Raw genomic sequence first — 22,202 nt, 5'->3', positions numbered from 1 at the left:
CAAGGTGTAGCACCATAAGTAATGACGTTCAGTATTGCAAGAGAAATAACCATTTTTGGCCTTGAGGTAGTTGGAGCAGACTCAGGGGCGGGTTGTAAATGATGATTGGATCACCAGATGTCACTCCCTTACAATGTGCTCATGTACAAAACATCTGGGACTTGCTTCTGGTTCATGTGGGATATATAAAATACAGTATGTCATATTTCAGGCCAACTATGTAACTATTCATGATCATTTTAAATGAAAAATATACATTAATTCATCAGTAACCTAATAATGAAAGCACTTTGAGTGCAATCTCCGTAAGCAGAGACTTAAATGTAATTATCAGTGAAACTCTAAGCCAGAATACCGGTACTTTGGCTGTTTCTGAGTTTTTTCAGTAATATGTGAGGAGCAGATCAGGTAGAGTTGGGTGTTTGGTAAAGTCCCATCTACTTATGATGGGGTTTTACTGTTTAGTTCCTTTTCTTAATCTTGCAACTGTGACAAAAAGTTTCAGGTTGTCAGAGAGCAGTTCTGATGTACATCTTGGAGTTTTTTTTTCACATTGTTGGGTATACTTTTGATTTTGCAGATTTGAGTGGTTTTCACTCTGTATACTGTGTGTTCCAGCACTTGCCTACTCGTGTATTTCCACTGGAATTGGTACTTTTATGCACTGGCCTATGGTTGAAGTTACTTGGTTTCTGTTGTATAGGTGCTAATTTACTAGGAAACTTTGTCAGTAGTGAAAGTATTATTTTGTAGAGTGAAACTAGGCATCTTACTTTTGTGCACTTGTATAACACTACTGTGCGTCTGAGCCAAGTTTTGTGTAGGCTAATATTTGCGTGTGTGGTGGGGGTGCACTTGTTTGCACATGTGGCTGTGTATGTGTGTGTGATAGAGGCAGAGTCTGCTTGTGTTGAAACATGAAAATGATGACAGTTGTGAGTGAGTAATTAGGAGAACTGAAGGGAAAATTGAGCTTATAAAGGACTGTAAGGAGTGTATAAAAATGATTGCTTTGGGGATTTGGGAGTATAGTGCGTGAATGTGTTTGTGATGGAATGTGGTAGGTACCGCAGTATGTATCAGTTGGCTTTGTTTCAGTTAATTGTACACTTGTGGTAACAGTGTCATTTTTTAGTTTCAGTGCAGTCTCTGATGGAAATACTGTACTGTATATTTTCATTTGTGGTTTAGTTTGACCTGTGGCATTATTTGTCCTTCATGTTCCAAATGTAGTGAGTTTCAGTGTTCAGATGAAATCTGTAAAGAGCTGTTAAGCCCAATCACACCTAGAATTTTAGAGCTTAAGGTATAAATTTGGCTGAAGTGCCTTAACCCACTAGACTACCAGGCATCTACTTGTTGGCTTTGTGGTTAGTACTCAAAGTTGTAAATGGTTTCCTGAGTTATAGACAACAGTTTATCTTATCACTCAGTGAAACAATGAACCAGAAAGTTGAGCGGACCTTTTACTTACTGGCATCTGGGCAACTCCTGCACTCTGAATATGAAAAGTCATGATTGCATGAAATTTAGTGAGGTTTTTGTTATGAAGTTGAAATGAGTCTTTGATTAGTAGCCAGATTGACCCTTCAGTTTGATAACATGCAGCCTTCATCTGAGCTGAATAGAATTAGAGACCTTTTTCAGGGTAGAACAAATGCACTGAAGTGGTGATCAGGTGTTAAAGTAATGGGTTGCTGATATTAAGATTTGGATTTCATCTGCTGTACAGAGTTAGCATCTGTGCAATAGTGTGTGATCTTTGGACAGAATTTGGCTTATTAACAGTTGTTGTCTTGTCTTTTGTAGTGTTTCATTGCAGCTGCCAGATGACTATTTTGCTGACAGTCGGTATAGGACTCTGTGAGTGGTAGTACTGGTGTCTAACTCTCTCACCATCAGGACAACTTTTGGCAATTTATTTAAGCTCGCATGAGATTGTTTTATTTCACTAAATCACGTGAGAGAAAAAAAAAACCTGTCTCTATCTGTCTATTGCCAGACACTTTAATCTCTTAAATGGTGGTGCCTCCATGTCATTTCACTGCCCTCCTGCCAGCTCACATCCCTCTCTCGTATATACATCTCCACTTCATCCCTCCATCTCATCCTCGGCCTCCCCCTCTCTCTTCCCCCCTCTGCACTTAACTCACATACATTCACCTCATTAGTCTTTCGTTCTCCATCCCATCCACATGGCCATATCACCTCAAAATATTTCTCCTCTCCTAGTGTTTTCTATGACATCCACATCCACACCACAGTGCTCCTTCACTTCCTCATTTGTCAGTCTGTCTTTCCATATAACTCCACATTCTCCTCTCAGATAACTCATTTCCACTGCTCTCACTCTTGACATGTGCCCTTCCAACAAGGTCCAAGTTTCACTTCCATACGTTGGAGTTAGTATCATAATACCGTCGTGCAGCAACTTTTTTTTTTTTTTTACTTCATGCTCACTTCCCTGTTTCTTATCACTGCTTTCAAAGAACCAGGCACCTTCCTTGTTGTACCCTTTCAATTACATCATCATCCAAACCTCCTCTGAACTAGGAGAGGAAGTATGAACCTAGTATTATCATCTCCTCCCTAAATGGAAGAAGGCACACAGGATCTGCTTGCTCTGTGGTGTTATGGTGATGGAAGTATGGTTAGGTTGATGATGAATTGGATATTATGTTATCTTTACTTCTGTGCAACATAATATTTGTCTTTGAGATACTAGAGCTGAGAACAATAGATCCAAACATGGCATTACTTTAGGGTGGCCAGAAACATTTAACGCTGAAAATGTTCTTAGTGTGTGATATATGAAATCTTCATAGTGCCACTGTAGTCGCGGTGCATGACTCTGAGGTTGTCATTATCGTACCCTGAGAACCTATCCGTCAACTGTGCTTCCGATTTTGTATCATTATAAACAAATCCTATTATTATACACAAATATTATTTTACACTAACATATTATACACAGATCACAGGCGTATCATATTATGCACGAAATCGGAAGCACTTTTTTTTTTTTTTTTTTTTTTTTAATGTGTCTGACTCTGGGCATAGGCTTCACAGCCTGCTCCCGAGGCCCAATAGTCCTCCTATATATCATATACTTCTACATGTCACCACTTCGGCGCTAACATCCACCATCCATATTGAATACATGCTAGGGCTGTCACATATGGGACTGGTGTATTGGTATTAGTGGGGGTATTTTTACGACATGTTGGCGGGTCTTCCGGTAGATCAGTAAAGTCTGATGTTAGTGAAATTCAAATCCTTAAACTGTTCCCTGCCACCGCCTCCCCCAGGGTACAATAATAACAACCGCGACTACAGTTGCGTGTTTATTGCCGAATAGCTCTTGTTTGTATTATACGAATGAACTAACTGTGACAAGTTCTCACTGGAGCTGAGTGTGTGAGATATTGTGCATGGCCAAGTATAACATATTGACAGCAACAGCATGTGTTAACACTGCATGGGCATTGCAGAAAAGTTTCTTGCTCTCTAATTATTAACACCTTACAAAAAAAAAAAAAGAAAAAGAAAAAAAAGTACATCTAGTACAAGTACAGTACAGCAACTTATCATTTATCACGTTCATTAGAAGTTTTCTTCCATTGAATATAATTGCCTGAAATTGGCCAGAGTAAAGTTTGGGAGTGGTCAGTAACAGAAAGGATTGAAAGTGGGATATTCCCTAAGCGTAGTGAAATAATTGTCCATAAGGGTAAATTTTATTGTCTCCGCCAAGGAGGTTATGTTGTTGCTGGCATTGGTTTGTTTGTCTGTTAGCAGGATTGCTCAAAATGTTATGAACAGATTTTGCTGAAATATTTTGGAGGGGTAGGGTATGGCCCAACGAACAATCCATTAGATTTTGTTGGTGAACCGGATCATCATCCAGATCCAGGAATTATTTAAAGAATTCATTACCATTGTGGCAATTTCAACAGTTTTGCTTCTGACTTGATAAATAATGCCTACAATGCTTGCACAAAATTACAAGATAACATCTCCATCTTGGCGGAGGTTTGCAATCTCATATTCCTCTTGTAATTGTTTTTTAGTCACGATTCTGTCATTAAATCCCAGCCAGCCGGGGGTAACATAATATCCAGGATTAAAGAGAATGCTGAAGAGTAGGAAAACTATCAAACATCATGCTTAGTGATACCAGCTACATAGCAGTTCATACATTATCCAGACCTTGGACACTGCAGATGTGACTCAAAAACAGCCCTTTTTTTTTAAGCACTTCATGAAGAAAACATATGTTGGTGGATAGTATTAAGAATATATGGAGTAAATGGGAAGTTGTTAAATGCCTTGTAGACTATGTATGAGGGTGAAAAGGCTCCAGTGTGTGTGGAGTGAACTGAGTGAATTTTTCTGTCAGGTGAATATGAAGGTGAGCTGCAAGGCTTGATGGATGAGTTTGGGAGAGCGTGTAAGAAACGGAATCTAAAGGTGAATGTAGGGAAGGGTAAAGTTATGGCCTTCAAGAAAAATGAAGTCATTGAATGTACAGTGAGGTTGGATGAGGAGGAAATGAAAATGTGAGTACAATTAAGTACTTGAGTAGTGTGATGAGCACGGATGCGAGTTTGGAGGATGAAGTGCTTGAAAGGATACAACAAAGAAGAAAGGTTGCTGGTTCTTTGAAAGCAGTGATAAGTAACAGGGAAGTGAGCATGGAAGTGAAAAAGTCATTGCATGATTGTACTGTGATACCAACTCTATCGTATGGAAGTGAAGTTTGGGCTTTGTTGGAAGGACACAAGTCAAGAGTGAGAGCGGTGGAAATGAGTTATTTGAGAGGAGCATGTGGAATTACATTGAGAGACAGACTGACAAATGAGGAAGAGAAGGAGTGTTGTGGTGTGGATGTGTATGTGATAGGAAGCATTAGGAGAAACACACTGAGGTGGTTTGGCCATGTGGAGAGGTTGGAGAATGAGAGACTGATGAGGCAAGTGTATGTGAGTGAGGTGGAGGGGATGAGAGGAAGGGGGAGGTCGAGGATGAGGCAGAGTGTGAGCTGAGGGGAGGGCAGTGAAATGGCATGGGACAGGGCGACATAGAGGCAGTTTGTGTGTGGCCACCCCTTACGAGATAGATGCACCTGGCAGTAGATAGATAGACTTCATAAACATTTAAAACTACCATGGTTATTGAAAAAAGGAGGGGTATCCAACCATTGTCATGTACACATTCATACATACACTACATCCATCAATTTCAGTCCCTTGTCAGTGCATTAAGTTGCTCAGTTTCCATGCCTCACTTTCACATTTACTATCACCATCCATCGTCACTGGTCTTCTGTGCCTCCTCCTACCTTCATACTCACTTTTCCCTCCTCACCACCCTGCCTGAGTCTGCGTTTGAAAGTTTGGTAATTTCTCCCTGTCGTATAGAGGTTGAAAGTTGGTTGACGGTTGAGCTTGGTTGTTTTCCCCCAAGAATCAGGCTTGTACAGTTTCTGATTGCCTGAAAAAGTTAACTCTACCAAGAAGGTTGTGTTTTTGGCTTGGTTTGTCTGTCTGTTAATATCGTTATGGAAAAGCATTGTGTTGGAATGGATTTAAATGTTGGAATAATGATTGAGGACCATTAAAGGTACAAGTGATTAAATATTAGCCGTAAAAGGTCAAAGGTCAGGGTTGTGAAAAAACATGAATGGGGGGAGATGATGATGCCTTGGCAGAGGTACCTGTTCTTTGAGTGGTCCTGTTTAACTTGATTTGAACTTGTAACACTCTATGTGTGTAGTGCATTGCCGCCAGGGCCTGACCAGCCTCGGTCCACACTACCGAAACGTTGTCTTAATTTGCAGTCGTGATATGAGGTTCTGTATGTTTTTTGTTGTTGGTTATTTCCGAATTGACGGCCAGTGAAACAATAACCAGTTTGAGCAGAAAAACTGTTTATCAGTTATTAGCCTTTTTTTGTTTTGTTTTTTTGTTTTTTTGTTTGTTTTTTGTAAGCGTGCTAGTGGCAGCAGTCCTCATTTAGCATGTATAAGTTTCAGTAATTTTACAGCTTGTTGTAGATAATGTTTTAGGTTATTTTACAGGTCTCTTGGTAAGGGTTTGAATGTATTGTTGCATTAAGGTAGTTGATGTTGATTTTGTACTGAATACAACAAGCCATTATTTCTGTTTGTTTCAGAGAGTTGAAGATGAGCAAGGGTATGTGCACATTGTAAGAACTCCAGTGAGCGTGGGCAGCATTCGAGCACGCACCTCAGGGCAACTGGCCGGGCAGCAACACCTGACCCAATCCACCCCACTGCTGCCCCCGCATTCTGCCTCACACGTCTCACCCATGTTGCCTGTTACGCCGGTCAGGCCTTCTGCACCGGCCGGGAAGCAATTAGGTTCTCCCAGGTCGCAAACGCCACGGCTTCAAAGGAACAACCCCATCCCGAGGGTAAATCAGCAGCAACAACAGCCTCAGCAACATCCACAACCACAGCAACAGCAGCCGCAACAGCAGCCCCAGCAACAACAACAGGCACAACATACAGATGACCAGCACCTGTCGTATCAGGATCAGTATTTGAAACAGCTTGAAAATGTGCTGCAACCCCAGCAGAAAGGCAATAACCGGGCCAAGGTTAACAAGCTCTCTACCACCCAGCAGCGCATGAGGCTCTCACAACAGTTGGGAAACCAGCAACAGCAACAACAAAAACAACAACAACAGCAGCAGCAAGTAAGTGCTGACCATTCTACATGCTTTTTCTGGAAAATATTGCTTTCCTTGATTAATCCTGTACGTGCAGGAGGTTTCTCCTTGCTGAATTGTGAATAGGATGGACGTGATGCGCAGGGTGAGGAGGTATAGAAGCATAGAGGTACCGGGCCATCAATGTAGGGTTAGACTGGGGAAGACAAGGGATGTGGTGTGTGCTAGTCTTAGATCTAGAGATATTATTATAGAGCTGGCACAGAACAGATCAGTGCGAGTGAGTGATGTCAGATGAGTTCTTGTGACCCATGGTAGTTGGAAATTGGACATGAAGCTGAAAATGAAAATAAAGTACATGTGTAAATGATAACCTTTTAACCTTTGCACAAAGATGATGACTTGATGGTTATTGTTTTGGACCAAGTTGGTTATCCCTGCGAGTTGGGGTCAGGATTCTGGGGCTTGAATGGTGTGTGAATGAGCATGTGGCTTATATAAGTAATTGGACATGCTGCTGCCTAGTTCATTCTCTATTCATGTTTCTCTTTCTTCTTGCTTTCTGAACCCTGCCTCATCATCTTGGGGTGAGAAAGAGTTGGAAAATGACAAAGATGATTGATGGTGAATGATGATGATGAAGTGGGCTGCGTAGTTCTCTCTCATTCATGTTTCTCTTTCCTCTTCCTTTCTGAACCCTGCCTCATCATCTGTGGGTGAGAAAGAGTTGGAATATGATGAAGATGATTGATGCTGAATGATGATGTGGCCATAAAAGTGCTGTCTATTTACCACATCATATAATTGGATGACTCTGTCGCTGATGCCTGTCCAGGATGCAACACAGCACCCCATACTATTAAGCACATTATGGAAGACTGCATTGCACACGATCACCTACGCCAACAACACAACATACACTCTTTGAGAGTGCTGTGGGAAAGCCCGGTCTCGGCCATGGCCTTCCCAAGGGACTCGGTGCTGTTCGGCCAGACTGCCTAGGGAACAACTGCTACTACTACTACTGTCATCCATTGTCTCTCAGGGTGGTAGGGTACTTGGCACACCAGCAGTTGTTTCCAGTTCCCCAGCCAACCCCCCAACACCATCATCCCAGCACCCAGACCAGCCACAGCCACAGCAGCAGAAGCCAACAGTTGGGCAGGTGGGTATCATAGTTTTTGTTTTCACTGGATTCAACTAGGCCACTCCCGCAGTTTAAATATCATGTCGTGGCTGCGTGAAATTGAGCCTCAGTTATGTGGTAGGAATGCATCTTCCAGGTTACCATTTAAATCACTTTGAACTCATATAGGTAGGTAGGTAGGTAAACAGATAGATAGGTAGATAGATTGACTGACAAATGGGTAGGTAGATAAAATAGATAGATATACTGTATATGGTTTCTTGTTTCTGTATCCCACCTTCATAATATATATATAACGTATGGATTGTAGGATGATTGCGGTTACTAGATAGGGTGTAATCTATTCCAGTAAAGGTGCATCGTTTTAGGGTCAACAGTAGGCCTTCCTGAATAGTTTATTATCATGGGTCTGAAGTGTATTTGAGGCGGTCAAGCCCCATCCCCAAACCCTGTACATTTTGAACCCTGGATTTAAATATGCAGTAGACCTTGTGGAAGACCATCTTAAGTTTTCTCCTGACTGCTTGTATTCTCTCCCTGTAGAGTCCTACCAAGAAGCTATCAATCGACCAGTACCGTCAGAGAATATCGAATGAGCTGAAGCTTCACCAACAGCAGCAGCAACAGCAGCAGCAAGCACAAAAAGTGGGAACACAAACTCAGACCACAGCAGCTGGTGAAGATGTCAGAATGTAAGTTGTATCTTGAATTTTTATTTATGTATTTTTTTTTTAATACACTGGACACTATTATTCATCTCAGGAGAGGCTTTGAGCAGGAGGGGTTGGATACAGCCTTCATTTACCACTTTACTGATACTCTTATGCTGAGGAAAATCACTAGGTAGCAACAAGAATAAAGAATTGTCATCAGATTTCGTTTCATTTCGTTTTTGAAGGCTCCAACGTGCTTGCATGCATTGGCTTTGGTCATGTAATGGCGGCTGTCCATGCTGCTTAATTTCTGGCAGCCTCCCTGTTCAGTTCCTTAATCCTGAGGTCACAATGACATCGTTGTAGGCCTTTTTTGGTCTCCTCCTCGCAACCTCACCCCTAATATTAATGCTTTTCACTGTCTGCACCCAATTATCATCCCCCATCCTCTCCACATGCCCGAACCACCTCATCAAATCGAGAGTAGTAACAAGAGCAGTATATTAAATGCCGTCTTGGTAGAAATCCCGGTCAGCGATTTGCTTTCCTCTCACATTTAGTTCCTGCTTCTTCTTTCTTGTCCTGTACGGTTTACCGTGGGAGGGGCTGAGGACATGACTGCCATGATTTATCACTGATTACTAATCTGTTGAACCAGGGAATGTCTTGTTTTGGTTGATAATTTCTCTGTGACACTGATTCAGCTTTGGATAGACTTTAGAACAGGACTCCTTTAGATATTGCCATATTAAACCCCTCCAGTATGAGAGGCCTTAGATATGGCCATAATAAATCCCATCAGTATGAGAGGCCTTAGATATGGCCATAATAAATCCCATCAGTATGAGAGGCCTTAGATATGACCTTAACAAACCTTGTCAGTATGAGAGGCCTTAGATTTGGCTTTAATAAACTCCATCAGTATGAGAGGCCTTAGATATGGCATTAACCTCTGCTGTGCTGATTCTTTGTAACATGGTTTACTTCCCCTGAGTCAGTTTTTTATAGCAAGTGTAAAATGTACTCGCATGAGGCTTGCAGTGTGGCCTGTACAGGTCTTCATTGTTCCTCATATGGTGTGTGCAGCTCAGTAAGGGTTAATAAACCCCTTAAATTGAATAGAATCACCTGAAAACACCAAGAATTACCCAAATTATGCAGGCAATCCTCATTAGAAGTCATACAGATGGAAAAGAAAGTTAGGGTATAGTGGCAAGCCAGCTTTATAGGTAGTGAAACGGATAGGTGAATTTTTTGTAATTTAGTGTTTTTTAGTAACAAAAATGTAAAAATAAAAATGATAGCTTACCAAATTAATATCTTACTGCACTCTGATGTGTGTTAATTTCCTCTTCTTCCAGTCCTGTGTCCATCAACAGTACTCTGAAGCAACAGTACTACTATATGCAACGCAATGGTAAAAAAGTGTTGGCAGTGTTACCCTTAGGCCAGACTGTCACCACAAGCTTGGCACAGCAGTCATCTGGAACCAGTGGAACGACCACTGTGGTACCAGGGTAAGTGAATCCACACCCCAGTAGTATCCCCCTCTTGATGGTTATCCAGACTTTCTTCTACATGTACTGCATTTACTAAAACCTTAACTTATAACTTTCTCCAATTGCACTCATATTCTACTGTACTTGCAAGAACATTAACTCATCTTCCATTAGTTTCACTCTTCTTCCAGTAATGCATTCTAATACTGTCAGCGATAGCTATATAATCCATTCGTCATCTACTCCTGTGTTGTCCCATCAGAATTACAGGACATACTTCGTCTGCATTATTAATTTCCAGAACCACAGTTACAGCCTTCAGTAATTTACGAGTACTTCATCTTCCAGTTATATTTTCTATTTCTTTCATCCGATAACTTTTTGCAGTTTCCTTCATTTTTAGGTCGTGTTTGCTGAATCTCTCATTTACTATTAACTGTCAACAGCCTATATTCATCTTCTAATAGTGTACCAGGTATTCTGTTTCATTCAGTAAGTTTGAGCGGTTTCATTCTTCTTCAAGTTGTGCATTTTAATTTTCTTGCCCAGTACATCTCAGCATTTTCAAGTGTCTTTAAAATGTCAGTTCTAATTTTCCATTCCACATGTGATTATATTTTTGCCATGAACGTGCATTTTATTTTATTATTCAATTTATTTATTTATTTTGTTTATTACTATGATAAAAGTGTAGTTTGCTAATGCTTTTACATATTTTTATTTAGGTACTTTTCATTATGTAAGACTTTTTTCTGATGTGTTATGGTGTATGGCAGTGAGATTACGTTCAGATTCACACGCACAGATGTGTTTAGATGGGTGAGTAAGATCTTGCAGAATGACAGAACTGAGTAGTGTATAGTGTTCTGTGGGAGAGGTCTGACATTGGAAGTATCAGAGGGGATGCAGATTGGTAGATTGGGATGGTTTGGATGTGTTGAGAGGAGGGGGAAGGATGACTGATGGAGGAGGTGGCAGGCAAGGAAAGGGGTAGGATGACTGGTGGAGGAGGGTATAAGTGTTAGAGTGGAGATGGGGCGAGTTCCTGCATGGAGACCTTCAAGTAGGGATGTTGAACAGGGAAATGGTTCAGGATCATGACAGGTGGAGAGTGAACTTTTGTATGCAATCCCCTTTTTACCTTAACCTGGCCCAGAGTTTTGTCCTTTTGTAGCTTATTTCATGTAGCTAAGTGGCAGGAAAAGGCAATGCTAAGGCTCTGTACCCTTTCCATTGCTTTTCTTTGTTACTAGCATCATATTCTAGTGTTTTTAATCTTGTTGCAACTCAGCTTTAAGATGAAGAGATGGCAGTTTTAGTCCAAGTCAGAGTAAAATGAGTACAGTATGGTCAGTGTTCAAAAGTGGAGTGTTATTTGACAGGGTGATGTGAAGGCGGTATGTGGCCACCCCTTATGGGATTAAGGCATCTGGCTATAGATAGGGGTAGATAGAACCTATGATGTTACACTATATACCAGATGCTTGAAATCAATCAGTCAGTCTTTTATGTTACAGTCGAGTCACCCAACTGAGCAAAGGGACCCCAGGCAGCAACACAGTCATGACCGTGAAGCACCAGGAGGGCTTGGTGGTAGCCGAGGCATCTGGCTCCAGTACCCCACAGTCATCCACAGCCTCAACAACAACCACACCCACACCATCATCCTCACCACCAATACAGGAGCAGACTGTACACTCCACCGGATCCAATGAGCAGACAGAGAAAGATCCGGTAAGTTTAGCTGTTTTATATATCACTGCTAAGATCTGTTATGGAAAGTCCTTGTTATGTCTTGGTGTGTTCCAAAATTTTACAGCTTTTAAAATATAACCAGTACTGTACACTGGGGGATATTGCTGTCTAATCAGCTTTATATATAGCCTTTTCACTTTAATCCCCGTTATAAGTCTAGGACGTATTCCACAACTTTATTTGTTTTCCTCACAACTGGTATTTGAATTAAAGTAAACAATTAAATCGGCTTTGTGGGTAGGAATAAAGCTTGAAATTTCATAGTGTGTTGTGGACTTCTTGGCAAAAACGAACATCAGTAAAGGTAGCTTGTAATGAGGACTTACTGTGTTGGATCTAGTAGTAAGAATCCTCAAGTCCTGGTTATGTTGTTGCCTGTGCACAAGGGTTTGCTCATTTACCCACCATTCAGTCATTCAGTCCCACCAATATCCTTTCCTCCACCTCATAGGCTTTTTTGTTAAGGTGTGCTTCACATTACTTGCAAAGATGTTTAAATTTCATGGACCTAACCATCCGTACACATTGTTAATTTTGTTTGTAGATGCACTTCACATGCCTTGCAAACATTTTTCACCTGTCACTAATTTTGCACAGATGGACAAGCCCAAGTACATCCCTGGTCGCATAGCTGTGTGCTCCCATTGTGGCATTCTGAGCGAGGATCTGAACCGGTGCCAGAGATGCAACCGCCGCCTCCCAGACCATGTTCGCACCCTGCCTTCCACTCTATCCACCTCCACCAAGTCTGGTCCACCTGATAATATTCCGCTGTCTGCCAAAGTCATCCCCTACCCGCACCATTTGTCAAAACATGTATGTGTTACTTAGAGTCTCTTCATAATTTGCAATGCAGTTTTAACCCCATAAAACATAAATGTAATGTGTCTTGGCCTTCCCTTTCTCCTCAGTTTTATGAAAGATGCATCTGCTTGTAATACCTTCAGTGCCTGATCTTGTTTATATTGCCATATACCTTATTCCAGATTGGCTTGAGATACCCCTATTTTACCTCCACCAGGGAGGTTATGTTTTGGCTGGTGTTGGTTTGTTTATTTGTTTGTCTGTTTGTTAGCAGGATTACTCAAAAAGTTATGAATCTATTTTGATGAAGCTTTGTGGAAGGGTGGGCCATGGGTCAAGGAAGAAATGCTTAAATTTTGGGACGGCGGATCTGGACCCGGATCCTGAGTATCCTGCACAACATCTCCAAAAGTTCTCAGTGAATACAATGACATTTTTTGGAAAGGTGGGTGGATCCTATATCCACGGATCTGGATCCTTTCTAACGGCAGTGGCATTGCCAGAGACATGCACTCTCTGAATGCAATCTAGTTTATAGTATTTTTTGAAGTGGCATTGTTATGAAGCCAGTTTTCCCTTGTAATGTGTTGAGATAATGGCAATGGCAAAATTTATCAAGTTTTTTGTGTTGTTCTGGGCATCTGACTGGATAAAAACAAGCTATTAATCCCTTCGTTCTGATTTATTTCCTTGCTGTTTTCCTGATTTTATTCAGTGTCAGAGATTTCCTTGAGTTGAAAGTGTTAGATACAGATTTCATTAACCCCTTCACTACTAGATTGTTCTCCAGACTTAAAGAAAATCATTTAAGAGCAGCAAGAATAAATAAGAAAGCACATCACTGGATTAGAAGTTAGCCCGTTGGTCAGTGTGATGAGTTCTGGAGATTGTACATTAATTCCAGTGTAATTGTCCTCCATTAGAACTCATAATCATAACTACCATCCCTTTACCTAGAGTATATGACCTGATGGAAAGGATTTAGCCTAGTGTGTATGTGTTTAGTGGCAGTTTATCAGTAGTGTATTATGTGTGTTGTAGTACTGTATTGAAACTTTCTCTGTTTTTGATAAAGTTACTTCATTATGTTTGTTGTAGTACAATATTGAAAATATCTCTATCTTTGATTAATTTAGTTAATAATGTTAGTTTGGTAGTTTAGTAAGACACTTACTTTTAACACTTAGGATTTGTCATTGAGTCATCATTGTCACATATAATTTTTTTTTTTCCCCCATACCCAAATATGGGTCAGATAGAACCCATATAAGAAGATAAAGTTAAAAAAAAAAAAAAGAACTATCAACATTATGCCAAATGAGGACACAGTACACATCATTCAAGACACAGTACACATCATTCAAGCCATGGAAGACACAGTACACATTATTCAAGACACAGTACACATCATTCAGGACCCAGTACACATCATTCAAGACCCAGTACACATCATTCAAGACATAGTACATGTCATTGAAGACATAGTACACATCATTCAAGACAGTACACATCATTCAAGACATAGTACACATCATTCAAGACACAGTACACATCATTCAAGACCCAGTACACATCATTCAAGACCCAGTACACATCATTCAAGACACAGTACACATCATTCAAGACATAGTACACAGATTCAAGACACAGTACACATCATTCAAGATGGTACACATCATTCAAGACACAGTACACATCATTCAAGACACAGTACACATCATTCAAGACACAGTACACATCATTCAAGACATAGTACACATCATTCAAGACAGTACACATCATTCAAGACACAGTACACATCATTCAAGACAGTACACATCATTCAAGACACAGTACACATCATTCAAGACATAGTACACATCATTCAAGACACAGTACGGTACACATCATTCAAGACACAGTACACATCATTCAAGCCATAGAAGACAGTACGCATCATTCAAGACACAGTACACATCATTCAAGCTATGGAATCTTGGCTGCACCTCACAGGCCTAATAATTGCACATGTTTTTTAGTAGCTGCACATCACTTACACCTGCCTGATACTAATTCCATTGCCGGTGTCATATCCTCCACCACACATAATTCATCCACCTAACTCAGTGCCCCATGTCAGTTCTGTTACCTTATCAACATCCTTTCCTTGCTTTCTCACACACTAATATACCATACCCAGAAGCATATCCAGAGCTGTCCTGTCCAACCATGCTTCTTTCCACCTTCAAACTTATTTACATACACTATTCCCACCAACTTATCTGCTGTACATCCATTCTGTTTCGAACAGTGATGGAAAGTTTTCATGATTTCTTGTCTTTCAGGAATTTTATGGAAAGACGGGAGGGGGAAACAAACGTCTGCTAGAGAAGAAAACAACCACAGTAAATAGTAGCAAGTCTAAAGGAAAAGGCAAAGGACGAGGGAAGGCTGTGGAAGAACCAGGTGAGTCATGGTGTATATGTGGGTTTCTGAGTCAGGCTGGAAAATGTGCAAGTTGCAAATGTGTTGTTCAGATATCTTCCTTCCTTTATTTATTTATTTATTTATTTTTTTAACCTTTCATATAGGGAACTCTGCTGATAGTATGCATAAAGATGAGATGTAAAGTGCCAGTTACCCATAGTAGATCCCTTCCCAGTGCTTAAAGTAGAAGAAAAGAAATTAACATTACAGGGTAAAAATATACCCATATACCGAGTATTAAAATTGTGTTCATTATGAAAACAATGTAGTTTTAGTTAGGTTTGACCCCTCTCTCTGAAAATGGCCCAAGACAGGCTGAGACTGATGCACTGCTTCTTTATTCTTTATTCTAAACACCAGCTCAGTATCCAGAAATAAGTTCTACCTTAGAACTAAAATCTAGGCCTGCTTTGTTGCATAGCTGTGTGAAAGAAAAACTTACCAGTAAAATGAGGTACACTTTTTTTCAGTCATTTTAACCTTGTCATCGGATGAAGAGGAGGACGATAAGAAACCAGGGACGTCATCAGGGTGCCAGTCCTCCACAGGTCCATCTGGGTCCCCGCTGGGATCAGGGCCACCCGAACCCATCAGCCACAAGGAACCCATCATCACAGCCGACATGGAGAACCTGGAAGACTATGAGGAGACCGACCCCAGCGGAGCAGTTACTGGTAAGGCCACGGGAGATGTAACAGCACGTTTGTTTGAGATGCATGGTGGTTAGTGTCCAGAGTTGCTTCAGCTGGGTGAGGTTCAGGGGGGGGTCTTCATATGAGGGATGTTGAGGTTCCTTGTCCACATACACTCACTCATGGATGAATAATTGGTCAGTTGCCTTTATTGTCCGAACGGAGTAGCCTAACCCAACCCTCAATACTCTTGATGAAGCAGTACTAATTTTTGGATTGGATGTGGGATAAATATTCAACCTGACAAAGATCCCTATGTTTCAAACCCCTAATAGCTTGGTTGATGACCATTTGTGGTATTTGACAGTAATGACATTTGGTGGTACATTACGCTGGTTAGAGGTTTCAATAGACTAGTCAGGTAGATTAGAGGATTGATTTGGGTGCACATTTTTACTAATTTGCCAGAGATCCGTAGCACCTCTTAGCTTAGGTGATGACCAGTTGTAGTCAGATTGGTGGGTCAGTTTGATAATACTGTGTTTGTTCTAATCTGGTCATGTGTAGTCAGATTAGAGGCCATTTTGACTGGTAACCAAGGAGATTAATTGTCCTTCTTAACTAAGATTCATTGAATATCATGCAGCTACAATTTTCTTTCGAAGTTGCAGGAGTGTCCATTAATCCCGTCATCATGATTTCAGCTTTTTACATTTTGCTGCTGCCACGGTATTTTCTTCAGCCAAAGAAAAATTCCACGTAAAGTCAAAACTGTCGATAATCAGGGAGTATTTGCATCACCTCTTTGGCACAAATATCCATTGTCTATATTGGATGCATGTCAGGGCTCTCTTGTTCAGGGCTGGTGCATTGGCATTAGCAGGGGTGTTTTTATAACCTGTTGGAGGGTCTTTTGGAAGATTATTTATTACGTGTCAAGTGGGGTTGGTGGAGGATTAGTGCGCCTCCCTGTAAAACAATTAACTCTAAGCCCTTGGCCACCCCGTTTGGGATACATGGCGTCTGGCAATGAATTTATGACTATCGTAGTAATATTGAATCAAACTATTCCCTCCCCATCCTGGAATTGAACTCTCAACATTTCAAACAAAAGTCAACCTCAGACCACATGGCTACCAGCATCAGGCAATAATTTCCAGATCTGGTTCAAGTGATGTAGTCTGCTTCCAGTAGACTTCATTCTTATAATCCATTTCTGATGCTAGCTCTAGCTTTACTCATTGGCTTATTGTTTCTGATTTTATTTTCCGTGATTGTATCCAGTTGTTATGTTTGTATCCAGTTGTTATGTTCTTGCTTTTATTTTCTTTGCCTGTATCTAGGTATATTGTTCGTGATTTTTTCTCGTTTGTATCCAGATGTAATATATAGGCATTTCTTTTTTCTTGTACAGGAGGGGGTCTTCCTGACCTTCAAAATCTCCAGGATGGGACGCTGAAGGGCCCGTACACCTCACTGCAGTGCCGCAGTGTTAGGGTCGGCTCCTATAAAGTCTTGCCAAAGGATAGGGTCTTGATTGTACCTCAGGGCATCAGGATAAAAATGCCCCCCATCACAGAAGGTAAGCTGGATCTTCTTGCCCAGGTGGTGTTAGTAGCAGGAAGGTGTATTTTTAAATACACTCTCTTCAGTTTAACAAGGCATCTCTCCATGTTGAATAAAGCTAAAGGGTGGAGCAGATGCCATTAAGCACTTGACTGCAGTGCTTATCTCCGTAACTTATGCCTTTGAGTCTGTGGTGGGTTTTTAACTCTGTTTTGGGATACAAGGCCACCTCAACATCCAGGTTGTCACAGTTACCTGCCCTTCGTGTTACCGTAGGTGTGATTCCGTCAGCAGTCCACCAGATTTGCCTTTGTAAAAATACAGTAATGGGAGATGGAATGCATTTTACATATTTGATTTTAGAATATTCCATCTCATTAGAGAGTGGGAACTTGAAGTATACTACTAGTAAAATTACAAATGTTGCCATGAAAGTGCACTCAACGTAGACAGGTAAATGTCACTACATACATGAAGGTTTGGCCATGTGGAGAGGATGGTGCCAAGGAGGCTGATGGGAAAGTGTGAGTGAAGTGGAAGGGCAGGGAGGGGGGAGACTGGGGATGGGGTGGAGGGATGGGATGGAGAAGTGTATGAGAGGGGGTGCAACTTGGAGACAGTGCAGCCCAGTGACAAAGGACAGGGTGACATGGAGGTGATTCATTTGTGGCCATCTTTAGTCATTTAAGGTAGCTGCTTCCTAAAGAGCAGTATAATTCATTGATAAGTTTGTCCCCAGTATCTAAAGTTAATTTGATTATTTGGGGAAGATGTCCAGAAATTTTGATAAACACTGGCCCAATGACTGAGTGCAATTTAATCAGTTTTAATTCTTGTGATTAAGGGAGACCACAAAGAAATCTGGGACCAATAAATTCCATGGGGGTAAGGCGGGAGATGTTTCAGGGATTAAACGCTTTCTTGGAAACCGGTTTGTAGCATTTGTAGCCAATAATTGGATGTCTGGTGGCCTGCTGGGCTTAAGGTGCTCCATCTGGATGTGGCTCACAAGAATTTACATCCTGGGGGTGGGTAGAGAAAATTGTTCATATAATAATGCATAGAGGTAAGTGTCTGGTTACTCTTGCATTAAAGATCTGGACTGAGAAGTAGGGCAGTAGGGGATTGGGTGATTTGAATTAAATACTTATGAATGTAGAGTAAGTTTTCCTCTTAGGTAAGTGTTTTTCTTGGTAATTTCTACTGATATTTAATGAACATTTGTATCTTTTTCAGAAAATGGTGAAGTAGTAACATTTGACATCTCCATCAAGCACATGTTGAAGGTCCTGGTGCATTTTGGAAGGTCACTGCCAGTATTATTTATTTACTTGAAGCCATCGGCTGCAGCGAATATCAGAAGACTACTTAAGATGACCAACAGATGTGGCTACTATTTTGATCCTTGCAGTTATGGTGAGTTCTTATATTGCTGACAGTAATTTGGATAAACAATGCTGTTTTTGTTTTTTGAAGAAAATCCCACAATTTTTGTATAATGCAAAAGTAGCAATCTGTTGTGTTGTCACTAGGTTCTCTCCACACCATGGGAACTCCAAAAGGCATCCCTGTTTTCCTTCCTGCTGGCCATTCGCGAAGATAGTTGGAATATGGCACAAAGCAGAAAAGGGGTGCCCATCGTTTGTCTTGGTCGCCAATCTTAACACCAAAATAATGTCGATAAGCTGTCTTTACAAGGGATATGATCTTCTGTGTCTGCTCTTTGGAGTGAAACCTCCATATCCAATAACTGAAAGCATTAGGATCATTCACACACCATGAGGCATTGTCAACCCATAAATCTGAAATGAAGTTATGCAGACATACTTTAGATAGTGAATGTAGACAACTGGCAGTGTGTACGTTGGATATTATACACTGCATATATACATAAAGACGTATAAAGGGCATGTATAAACTGATGAAAAGAAGGGCCACTGTACTCTAGGGATGCATGTGAGGGTAGTGTGTTCAGAAAAACTGTACATGCTAGAGCAAAATGAACATTATATTTGAAATCAGTGCCACATTATATCTTTGGGATACCCATTTTTGTCTCTGGAGTGAAATTCTTGTCGAGTCATGTGAATTTGGTATTATACAGTGGCTAATGACAGCTTTATTCCGCCAAAGAAAGAACTCTGCTTGGTAAAGAATGTAGAGGAAACATGTTGTCTTAAACTTACTTTGTAGTGGATTTTTTTGTTTTGTTTCAGGTCCATGTTTTGTGCTATATAGTGCTACTTTCTGTAATTATTGGTTGAGAATTAGTAGAGATTTAATGAACAGTGTATGCGTATCAGAATATCAGATGATTCAGAAGACTTGAAGAACAGGTGTGTGTGCATAAGTAGACTTCTTCGTAAAGTGTATTACCTGACACCTATCTGACCCTTGTTTGCAGATGAATCACAGAAACGAATCACCATCCTTCCAGACAAGTTGACAGAAGAGAACAAAAATCTGGTCAAGGAAATATTTAGCCAGGCCAACTTACAGCTAAACACGAATGGAGTGACGTTGCCGCCGGGTGAGACTCACAGTATCTTTGAAGAGCTGGATCAGGATGAGGCTAATGAAATCCTCGTCAGATCATCTCCAGTTGAGGTTTGTTACTTTGATTGTTTTTGTTGGGGCAAGCAGCTGTACCCTTTTACACTAACTTGGCCTAAAACTGCTATCTTTCCATCCTGAAATCTGAACTATAACAGTAGATTAATGCTCTAATATTGTGCTAGTCACGAAAAGTGCTATGGAAATGATATAGTGATGTAGCAATCTTTTTTAGCCTCCGAGACGCGTGAAAAAGACGAAATGTGGGCCAAGGTAAAGTAAAAACGGTATAGTTGTGCTTATCTTAAATGTTAGGACTGAACAGCGTAGCCCTGGGCCTCCTGGTAGGAAAAGTGTAAATCTACATATCAAAAAGAAGAAGAAGAAAAAAAAGAGGTTTTGGGTGTAATTTTTAAAAGACTTGACATATCCTGCCAGTTTAGTGGTTTGATTATCCTGTCAGAGTATTGGCTTTGTCTAAGTCCATCGCACGAGAGGTGACTGGAGGTTTATTGTTCATGTAATGTGACTTGAAGGCATTTTGTCTGCGGCCACCCTTTGCGGGATTAGGGCATTGGGCTATAGATAGATAGATAGTAATGCCATCAAGGGAAGTAGGCTCGTTATCTACCTTTAAGTGTTTTGGACAGTTGTAGCCTAACCTTTGGCCTCTACACCTCGAAGGAAGTAGTATGGGATTGGCTGCTACCATTTTTACACATCCATCAGCATTGTCATATGGAGAGCCGGGTTTGGTTGCATGTTTTCTAATGGTAAATTTTTTGTTCCTCGCCAGGTACAGACGCTAGTCAAGAAGCCCCTGGCAAACCCGTCGTGTAATGGATCAAAGATGTGAGTGTTATGTTTTGCTGGAAAGTTGTTATTGAAAAGATCGATTTATAACACTTTTTTCTTCTCCCCTGATAGGTAATTGATTCTCTCTCGCTCTCTCTGTCTCTCTCATTCTTTCTTTCTTTCTGGACTGGAGTAATGTATATAAAACCTGCATCCAAATTGGTGGGGCTGAGTTGCATTAGAAATACGTAAAGTGAAATATTATGTTCATATGTATCACAGTAGCAAAACCAATATGATTAGTATGTGGAGGTGGATTTTTGTCATTAATTTATAAAAGGAACTAAATTTTGCCATGAATATTTAGAGGTAAAACAAAATTCATCCTGATTATAAATGTTAGCGCTTTTCACTTCCCAATCTGTGGAAGTATGAAGTAATTTAATATAGTCATCATCATTGTCATCATCATCATCATCATCATCATCATTAGCAGCAGCAGTTTGGTCACCTTCACCATAATCACAGTTATCATCTCCCTCACCATAACCATTATCATCATCACCATCATCATCATCATCATCACCATAATCATCATCATCATCCTTAGTATCAAGTATTTTTCATTTTCATTTTCAGGTTAATGATCTACCCTCCCCCACCCCAAAAGGGAGGAATTTCCATATCCACCGATGACTACTGCTGTTTGGAGGAGGAGCAGTTTCTCAACGATGTCATCTTGGACTTCTATCTCAAGTTAGTAACCATGATAGAGAGCATTAGGAGAATACATTGAGGTGGTTTGGTCATGCAGATGTGATAGAAAGTGTTAGGAGAAGTACATTGATGTGGTTTGGTCATGTGGATGTGATAGAAAGTGTTAGGAGAAGTACATTGAGGTGGTTTGGTCATGTGGATGTGATAGAAAGCATTAGGAGAGTACATTGAGGTGGTTTGGTCATGTGGATGTGATAGGAAGCATTAGGTGAAATACCTTGAGGTGGTTTGGTCATGTGGATGTGATAGAAAGCATTAGGAGAATACATTGAGGTGGTTTGGTGATGTGGAGAGGATGGAGAGTGAGAGACTAATGAGGAGAGTGTATGTGAGTGAGGTGGAGGAGGGGGAGACCAAGGATGAGATGGAGGAAACTAGTAGCCATGATAGAAAGCATTAGAAATACATTGAGGTGGTTTGGTCATGTGGAGAGGATGGAGAGTGAGAGACTAATGAGGGGAGTATGAGAGTGAGGTGGAGGGGGGCAGAAGGAGGGGGAGACCAAGGATGAGATGGAGGGATGAAGTGGAGAGGTACATGAGAGAGGGGTGTGTGAGCTGAGGGGTGCGCAGCGAAATGGCAGGGAACGGGGCGACATGGAGGCAATTTGTTTGTGGCCACCCGTTGCAGGATTAAGGTGTCTGGCTATAGGTAGATAGATAGACATGCAGACATATATCATTGATATAAAAAAATCTTGAATGACGAGTACAGTATATAGATGTTAAGTAGAAAGTAGAAGGATGAGGATATGGATGTGATGTCCTATTTAATCTCTTCAGTCTGATGATGATGTATTGTACATCTGGACAATTTTACTTGCAGGAGGGAGATGCGTAGCACTGGATGGGTAAAATTTAGC

At 40.8% G+C, this 22,202-nt stretch overlaps 1 protein-coding gene across 1 annotated transcript in view; it reads left to right on the top strand.

Moving 5' to 3' along the window:
* The window catches only part of LOC145418771 (uncharacterized), a 43,980-nt gene that overhangs the window by 10,295 nt on the left and 11,483 nt on the right, over positions 1-22,202 (top strand). The window contains exons 6-18 of the mRNA XM_080287106.1: positions 6,175-6,720; positions 7,739-7,858; positions 8,384-8,532; positions 9,855-10,010; positions 11,510-11,726; positions 12,345-12,563; positions 14,876-14,996; positions 15,488-15,691; positions 17,064-17,231; positions 18,452-18,631; positions 19,620-19,822; positions 20,565-20,620; positions 21,203-21,319. Coding sequence (XP_080143232.1) covers positions 6,175-6,720; positions 7,739-7,858; positions 8,384-8,532; positions 9,855-10,010; positions 11,510-11,726; positions 12,345-12,563; positions 14,876-14,996; positions 15,488-15,691; positions 17,064-17,231; positions 18,452-18,631; positions 19,620-19,822; positions 20,565-20,620; positions 21,203-21,319 — 2,456 coding nt within the window. The remainder of the gene's footprint in view (positions 1-6,174; positions 6,721-7,738; positions 7,859-8,383; positions 8,533-9,854; positions 10,011-11,509; positions 11,727-12,344; positions 12,564-14,875; positions 14,997-15,487; positions 15,692-17,063; positions 17,232-18,451; positions 18,632-19,619; positions 19,823-20,564; positions 20,621-21,202; positions 21,320-22,202) is intronic.

The sequence above is a fragment of the Coenobita brevimanus genome, chromosome 116 (genome assembly GCF_032717465.1).
Source record: "Coenobita brevimanus isolate Jiangsu-jjx chromosome 116, ASM3271746v2, whole genome shotgun sequence".
Taxonomy (NCBI): Eukaryota; Metazoa; Arthropoda; class Malacostraca; order Decapoda; family Coenobitidae; genus Coenobita; species Coenobita brevimanus.
The sequence above is the reverse complement of the archived record's forward strand: the minus strand, read 5'-3'. Positions and strand labels throughout refer to the sequence as shown.